Genomic DNA, 8,966 nt, shown 5'->3' with positions numbered 1-8,966 from the left:
AGGGCTTTCCATCAAATGATTTATTTAAATCGCTTTCCAAAAAATAGAGCGCAATGGAATTTTTAGCTTTGTAACACAGGGTTGTCGAGCACTCGACGCTCCTCACATCTTCTTCTTTTTCTTCAGCTTTTATCCCATTCACAAGCGGGGTCGGCTCGTCGTGATTGGTTTCGCCATTTTATTTCATCAGATGCCTGATCATGATGTAATCGCGAGGCTTTTGAATCCCCATCCAGCGAATCAAGCCACCGTTGTTCAACCAATATTGGTAAGTGGATCGAAAACGCCTCACTCGCAGTTTTTCCACGATCGGTGCAACCCCATATCAATCATTTCGGACGTGACCACGCCACCAGTGCAATGCAACATCTTCGTCTCCATTATTGCAAGACGCCATTCATTGACTTTTATAGTCGGCTAATACTCAGAACTATAGAGAGCGGCAGACGGATGACATTGCGGTAAATTCTAGATTTGAGACGTGCGCTGATACGTCGATCACAAAGAACATCAGTTGTGGAACGCCACTTCATCCACTTCAGGTGCCCATTGGCTGATAACATTGACTCGAGATATTTAAATCGCTGAGTTCTGGCAATGGCAGTATCCCTCGACATATTTAAATCGCTCAGTTTTGCCAATGGCAGTAAGCTGCCCAGAACTGAGCGATTTAAATATCTCGGGTCAAGGCTATTAACCAATGGTGAACTACGTTATGCTCCTTACATAGGGAAACACAAAACATTTTATACCTGAAGCGTCAAGCATCCGGTTTCCCAACTTGTTCAAATATACAATGACAACTTGCTTGCACGTATGTGGCTAGTACTAAGCCAACTCAACATGTTTACCGCTTGCTGCTACCCAGCGGGAACCATAAGCAGAGCTTAAGGGGGTCATCCCGTGTGATGGCTGTTTTTTTGGCTTTCTTTAGAATTATTTTGTGAAGAACTGGACTGGACGAATATGAATTTTTCACAATAGATTTGCTAATGTCTTGAGCGTGCATAGTAATTTTTCCAGCCCGATCGCATAGTTCGTTATTGAAATACAGAGCAATTTATACACCCATCTCCAAAAAATTGTGTTTTTCTGCTGCCACGCTAGAGGGCGCTGCGATCATCTTAAAGAAAACGTTAAACGGCATTTTAACTTACAGACTTAACTGCAGTCTGCAAAATAGGGTTTTTAAAAAATATTAAAAGTTAAATTTTTGGTGCCGTGTTAAACTTTTTTTTCACGAATTTTGGTGTTTTTTCACGGCTTCTTCAATGAATAAAAAAAAAACTACTGAATGAATCGCAATTATCCTAGTTTGCGGACCGTAGAAATATGTTCTGAATAAGTTCTGAAAATTTTAAAGAATTTGGTTGGGTAGATTTTGGGCTATGGTGGTAGCCGATTTTCAACAGTTTCGAGAAAATCGTATTTTAAAAGTAGAATGCGATTTTTAACCATAAAACCTTAACCATTTATTTTGCTATACCTAGTCCATATAACTTAAGTTTCTTGAAGAAACATATGTACAGCCTTGGCTTCAATTCATGTTCTTTTAGCGAAGTCATTCGAACGTCATTCGGACCGACAAATACCCGCTTTATTACGGTGATCGGCATAAATCTGGCATAGGACTAATTAGATTTTTAACACTATAATTTCTGAACGATTCCGAATATCAAAAAATCACTTTGCCCATATATTCTACACTATATCTAGATACAATTGATGCAAAAAAAAAATCGATTCCGCGAATCCGACACACGGGATGACCCCCTTAAAGATTCATTTGGGATTAATCCCAAATGATCTTAATGGAATCTGTGAGCGAATGATGCTTCAAAATTCCTCTGTAGGAAGCTAGGTGGAAGTACACGCGCCAATACTGTTTCTGTTTTTGCGAATGAGCTTCGTGGAAAATTTTAAATTGATCGAAATTGATCTTACGACTTCCGAATTTTGTACCAGCATAGAGAACAATATTTCGTATATACGTGCTAAATTTCATGGAAATCCGGCCATTAACGCCAAAGTTATAGCAGTTCAAACTTAGCGATTTCCCGCGAATTAACTACTTCCAAAACCATTCAAATAAGATGCTGACAGCGCATTTATGAAGAATCTACTTATCTGCAGTTCTTTCTAAGGTTTGTGTGAAACACTTATGTGAAAATAATTGTGTAAAACACTTATGTGATATCTAATCTTCGAAATCCCATTCCAGTATTTGCTCAAATAAATTTACTAATAGTATATTATCAACTTTTAGAAGTTGACTAAAAAACTCTCCTTAAGTTCATCCTGTACTAAATTTTGCACCGACAGAGAGGACAGTATCGCGCATACACATACCAAGTTTCATGAAAATCTGATTATTGTCAAAGTTATAGCAGTTCAAACTTATCAATTTCGTGCGAATTAACAGCATCCTAAACCATACAAATAAGATGCTGACGTCATAAATAACGAGAATAATTGACATTCCAGTGAAATATTAAAATTCCATTCAAGAAGAATCTAATTATCCCCAGCTCTGTTTAAGGTTCTGTGTGAAACAAAACTTTATTAGAATCGAGACGGCGTCTATCAGTCCGTCTGCCTGTCTGTCTGTCACACCCGATTTATTCCGAAACGGCTTGACCGATTGTCACGAAGATTGGTAAGTGTGTGTGATCTGCTGTCCCCTTTACAACCAGTAAGTGGCGCCATTTTTTAAGGGGGGCTCCCCATACATGTGAATGGAGGAAAATGTCAAAATGTCAGAAAATGTGGGCATGTGGGGTATCAAAGGTCTCAATTAGCACTTTTCAAAACTGGTTCTATATTTGATATTGGGCGAAGCATAGGAGAGTGGGGCTGAAAATGTGAAACACAAAAGGTGTAAAAGTTTCGTTCTCAGAACCTATCCAACCGAAAAATCTGAAAAAAATCACAATGGTGCATCTCAACGAAATCTAGGACTCCAAATATATCCGGTCTAGGCCTGCCTTAATAAGGAACTCCTGACATCCCGGTTTTGCGCTGAGGTTCACCAATTCGATATCCCTAAAAGCTGTCTGGCGTCCTGACCTACGCCATCGCTCTATCTTAGGCAGGGTCTGCCTCGTCTTCTTTTTCTATCAAAGATGTTGCCCTTATAGACTTTCCGGGTGGGATCATCCTCATCCATACGGATTAAGTGACCCGCCCACCGTAACCTATTGAGCCTATTGAGGTTTATCCACCACCGGACGGTCATGATATCGCTCATAGATTTCGTCATTGTGTAGGCTACGGAATTGTCCATCTTCATGTAGGGGGCCAAAAATTCTACGGAGGATTCTTCTCTCGCACGCGGCCAAGAGTTCGCAATTTTTCTTGCTAAGAACCCAAGTCTCGGAGTAGTACATGAGGACTGGCAAGATCATAGTCTTGTACAGTAAAAGCTTTGGCCCTATGGTGAGACGTTTCGAGCGGAACAGTTTTTGTAAGCTGAAATAGGCTCTGTTGGCTGACTACAACCGTGCGCGGATTTTATCATCGTAGCTGTTATCAGTTGTGATTTTCGACCCTAGATAGGAGAAATTATCAACGGTCTCAAAGTTGTATTCTCCTATCCTTATTCTTCCTGTTTGACCAGTGCGGTTTGATGTTGTTGGTTGATTCGTCTTCGGTGCTGACGTTGTCACCGTATATTTTGTCTTGCCTTCATTGATGTGTAGTCCAAGATCTCGTGCCGCCTGCTTGATCTGAATGAAGGCAGTTTGTACGTCTCGGGTGGTTCTGTCCATGATGTCGATATCGTCAGCACAGGCCAGTAGTTGGGTGGATTTAAAGAGGATCTTACCCCTTGCATTTACCTCAGCATCACGGATCACGGATGAATAGATGGTGCAACTGTTGTCCATATTCCAACAGTTTTTCCATCGCTTGCCGCAGAGAGAAAATCTGATCTGTTGCTAATTTGCCCGGAGTGAAGCCTCTTTGGTACGGGCCAATGATGATCTGGGCGTATGGGGCTACTCGGCCTAGCAGAGATAGATAGAGGAGAATATCTTATAGATGGTACTCAGCAACGTGACACCTCTATAATTGCTGCACTGTGTGATATCTCCCTTTTTATGTATGAGACAGATAATGCCTCGTTGCCAATCGCTTACGTTTTAAAAGCCGGCAACAGCAGGTTTCATTTTTTGGCTGACTAAGAAACCTACTCCGAGCTAATGATTTACTGGATGGCCACTATAATATATGATGTAATGGCTCTTCTCCAGGAAACCGGTCCCTGCCCAACGCATCTCTTGTAACGCTGCTACATCAGCCCTATATTGGAACAGAGTATCGGCTAGCTGCTTATCAGCTTCATCTCTGTACAGGGAGCGCACGTTCCATGAGTTGGAGATAGGGTTTGTTGGTAGAGCTGTTGGTGTTGGTTCAGTAGGCATTTCACAGATTTTATGCTCCATCGTGGGTACCAATCCAAGTTTTGCCCTGGGACCTATACTACCCTTTAACCACCTTGGTTTAACTTGGACATAACTCGCACCCTTGTCGTGTTTTTGGAATATATAAAGGAGCGTTTTCCACCTGTTGCCATTTTTGATCACGCTGCTGCCAGGGCAGATGTGAGGCAGCGTCTGATGGGTTGGCTCTGCCTTGGACGAAACTGTTAGTCCCTATTTTTTCAAAGAAATTAGTTCAAAATAACCACGTCAACAGCAATAAATATTACATTAAGTGGATGGCGGACTTAGCAATCCCTCGATTCTTCAACAAAATTTTAATCATTATATGTTCTGTATAACGAAGAAGAGATGAGATTTCAATGGAAACAGCAGCGCATTTTTGATATTTCAAATTGTATGAGAGAAATCTAGGAAGTTTTTCTTTTATGCAAATTTTTCACTTGGTGAAATAACGACAAAGAAAATAACTCATACGGAATTGACCGTTTGAAACGGTCGAAACAAGTCCAATTAAATAATATTGTGAGAAAGTGCTCCTCCAGATATGGAAACGCTTTTGGGAGGAAATGTGTGTTAAATCTACCTTTATTAAGATACAAAATATGAAGCTCAATTATAATAATAATCGTTAGCGTAACAAACCATATTGGATCAGGGCTTTCAAGTGTGTTAGAGCACTTCATTCAAGACCGTAACGGTACACTGCAGTAATACACTGTAGGAAGCAAAGTGGTCAGCATTGCGCTAGCCGGGAATTATTAACCCTAATTTGACAGGTAATCATTCACAGCTGAGTTGACTGGTATCCGACGTCAAATCACGATACAAATCCCACTGCTATCGGTGAGATTTGAACCGCGGCCTTCCGTACGACCGCCTTATGCTGTAACCATTCAGCTATCCGGACACTCAAAGTTCAATAGTACACATTTAAAGTGATATACAGCAATACAAAAAAGAATGTAAATATTTTTACTATAACCACAATGATTGATAAATTTCTTTGAAAAGAAAATAGAGAAATTTCATCTGGTATGCTTTATCGAAAAGTAAAGTTCGAAGTGTCCGGATAGCAGAGTGATTAGAGCGCGAGGCTATCATACGGAAGGTCGCGGTTCAAATCTCACTGGTGGCAGTGGAATTTGTATCGGGATTTGACGTCGGATATCAGTCGACTCAGCTGTGAATGATTACCTGTCAAATCAGGGTTAACAATCTCGGGCGAGCGCAATGCTGACTACATTGCCTCCTAGTGTACCGTTACAGTCCTGAATGAAGTGCTCTAACACACTTCATGGCCCTGATCCAGCATGGACTGTTGCGCCAACGATTATTTTTATTATTATTATTAAAGTTCGAAGTATGGCGGGTGTATCAAAACCGCTTCGTATCTCTGTTGGTATTCATCAAGGAAGTGCCCTCTCACCACTCCTCTTTGTTCTTGTTATGGACACCGTCACACGGGATATCCAACGTCCAGCTCCCTACAGAATGCTTTATGCAAATGATGTTTTCCTAGCATCTGATAGCAAAAATGATCTCGAGCAACTTGTTCAAAAATAAATGATCGCCTCATGTAACACGGTCTCAGATTTAATCTAAACAAAACTGAATTTTTGACGACCGATCCCCATGAAACAGGCACAATCACTGCTAGCGGTAGTGATCTGCCCAGAACTGAGCGATTTAAATACCTCGGGTCAACGCTATCAGCCAATGGAGAACTGGGTTGTGAAATTACTTCACGTGTTAACGCAACCTGGATGAAGTGGCGTTCCACAACTGGTGTTCTTTGTGATCGACGTATCAACGAACGTCTCCAGTCTAAAATTTATTGCCATGTTGTCCATCCTGTCGCTCTCTATGGTTATGAGTGTTGGCCAACTATAAAAGACAATCAACGGCGTCCTGCGGTAATGGAGACGAAGATGTTACGCTGGATTAGTGGCGTGACACGTTTTGATCACATCCGAAATGAGGATATCCGCGATCGTTATGGGCTTGCACTGATCGTGGAAAAGTTGCGAGAGAGGCGTTTTCGATGGTATGGTCACGCAATTCGTGCCAACGAGAATTCACTTGCCAAGATTGGTCTGAACATCGAAGTCGATGGTAAACGACCAAAAGGCAGGCCTAAACAACGGTGGTTTGATGCACTGGATGGGGATTTAAAAGCCTGGAGATTGCACCCAGATCAGGCATTCGATAGAGCCAAATGGCGAAACCGATTACCATGAGCCGACCCCGCTTGTGAACGGACGGAAGGTTGAAAAAAAAGAAGACGGAGAATTTGGTAGTTTTTTTATTCATTAAAGAAGCCAAAATTTATCAAAAAGTTTAACAACGCGCCAAAAATTTATCTTTCAATATTTTTGAATAATCCAAGTCTGCGAACTATGGTTAAGTCCGCACGTTAAAATGCCGTTTACTTTTTTCTTTAAGATGATTGTAGCGGTCTCTAGCGTGGCAGCAGAAAAACACCTTTTTTGGAGATGGATGTGTAAGTTGCTCTTTATTTCAAAACTTAACCATGCGCTCGGGCTGGAAAAATTATTACGCTTGCTCAAGGTATTGATAAATAAATGGCGAAAAATTTGTATTTGTTTCCTTATCCAGATCTTCACAAAACATTGCTAAATGAAAAACGAAAAACACGGTCTTCATACCCTTAAAAAACAACAAGTCGAACATCAAAAGCTCAGCACTTCAGGTAAAAGGTTTTATGTTTATCTTATGTGAGCAACTCTCTATGCACGTTTTTCCATTCTAAGAATATAAAATATTCCTTCATATTTCGCCAAACTACAAGCTACACATGTATGTATAATACATATCAAAGGTATATGTAAATATTGTGTTCATCTTAAATAAACAAACATTTCATCTAGTTGATCGATCGCATCTTCCCACAAGGAAAAGTGGCAAGGGATTACATTGGTGACTAGTGCTAGAATTAATTCCATTGCTAGGCGCTAGTAATTACTTCCATTTTGCATTGAAATTACATTACATGTAATGCAGTGGGTAATGAGTTCGATGTTAGAATATGCTGCATGCGCGTGCAGGAAGTGTTATGAAATTATTTTCCGTTAGAAACATTTCTGATGCAATAATTACATTTCACGCGTTATTATTTTTCAGAGCTTTGCAAGTTAACAATCAAACGTCGTCTTTAATAACATATTTGAAGTTCTGACAAGTGCAGGAAAGAAAGTTTGTTAAGTGAAAGAAAAGTGATTTGAATATAAGATTTCCCTATATTTGCAGGTCTTTATTGGATAACAAGACCTATCTTGTTTCAGAAAAAATCGTAAAACAAAATCAGGCAATTATGGACGTCTTGGCATCACATTCAGTATTGCTAAATAAAATCTATAAAAATGAAACGATGCCCACCGAAGTGTCAACTGTTTTCCCGATAAAAACGGTGGAAGAATTAGAGAAACTGAATAACGGTATATCTGAGGAGGATATTCCTTTTTATGTAAGAGTATTTTCTAGTTTCTATAGAAATCCTTATAATTATAATCTTATATTACTAGGTTGCAACTGTTAAAATGAAGATAAAAGCTGGCGGTTTAATTAAAAATTTCAGCAAACTGATTTCCGAAGACATTTGTCTGAAGTACAATTATAATGGAACACACGGCAAATTGCCATTTTGCCAGTATTTAAAAATTAACGGCATTTTTGAAGGTATATGATGCGAAAAATACAGTACTGGATTATTCTATAAAAGTGTTATTTCCTTTCAGGGGCAGTTGGTGATGAAAATTATACTTCACTGATCAAACAACCATTTAAAAGGGCAAAAAATAACTTTTTTAAAAAAGAATGCCTAAAAAGAAAATAAATTTTGTTTTATGAATTAATTACTGTTTTGTTTGTTGAAATAATTTTGTTTTTTCAGCTTGCATTTTCGTGGAGTTAAATAGAATTTTCATTTCTTTTCCTTTGATGAAGTTTCAAGAGATTTTTTTCTCATTAAGGATGGTTGAAGATAATAAAAGTTAAAAAACCGATCTAAAATACTCGAATCACAGAAGTCTAGTGCAATTATATCCAACTGTAATGAATTGAAGAATTAATTTCCGAACTAGTTACATTATTTAATAAGAAATCGATGATAAACTAGATTCGTAGTAACCGATTACGGAATGGCTTCTTGGTAATCGAGGCTGGATCAATTGGTTACCGCCTATGACACGCAATGCTAAATGTAATGCGCAAAACGCATTTAAGTAAGCCAAATTAGAACTGCTTTTTGGTTCCAGAGAATCGATTCCGCAATTGATTATGAACTACTTCCATTTCCTAGTGGGTTGATGCATTTCCAGTCTGCTCTATGCACGAAAGCATATGTTACATACGTACACACATATCCAAATTACTGAACACTACTCGCAAACTCCATTAGCACATGCATATATGTACATACACATGCCTGTCACCAGTAATTGATACTGACATTGAAATAACTAAAAACAGCTAAAAAAAGATTGAAAATGACCCCATGGAACCTGC

The 8,966-nt window shown here is 39.3% G+C and overlaps 1 protein-coding gene across 1 annotated transcript; it reads left to right on the top strand.

Moving 5' to 3' along the window:
• Window positions 1–7,479: 7,479 nt before the first annotated feature.
• Window positions 7,480–8,373, top strand: LOC119661483. Its single transcript, XM_038070851.1, has 4 exons — window positions 7,480–7,926; window positions 7,985–8,138; window positions 8,198–8,250; window positions 8,353–8,373. Exons 1-4 carry the CDS (start codon window positions 7,774–7,776, stop codon window positions 8,371–8,373), a joined length of 381 nt encoding a protein of 126 aa, XP_037926779.1. The 5' UTR covers window positions 7,480–7,773.
• The last annotated feature ends 593 nt before the right edge of the window (window positions 8,374–8,966 follow it).

Source organism: Hermetia illucens, chromosome 1 (assembly GCF_905115235.1).
Source record: "Hermetia illucens chromosome 1, iHerIll2.2.curated.20191125, whole genome shotgun sequence".
Classification (NCBI taxonomy): domain Eukaryota; kingdom Metazoa; phylum Arthropoda; class Insecta; order Diptera; family Stratiomyidae; genus Hermetia; species Hermetia illucens.
This window is presented reverse-complemented; position numbering and strand designations above follow the sequence as displayed.

Excerpts from the sequence above, each read along its gene's own strand:
- LOC119661483 (XM_038070851.1), top strand. The coding sequence starts at position 7,774 with ATGGACGTCTTGGCATCACATTCAGTATTGCTAAATAAAATCTATAAA. Across the intron at positions 8,139-8,197 it reads AATTAACGGCATTTTTGAAG|GGGCAGTTGGTGATGAAAAT; the intron begins GTATATGATGCG and ends ATTTCCTTTCAG. Across the intron at positions 8,251-8,352 it reads TCAAACAACCATTTAAAAGG|CTTGCATTTTCGTGGAGTTA; the intron begins GCAAAAAATAAC and ends TTGTTTTTTCAG.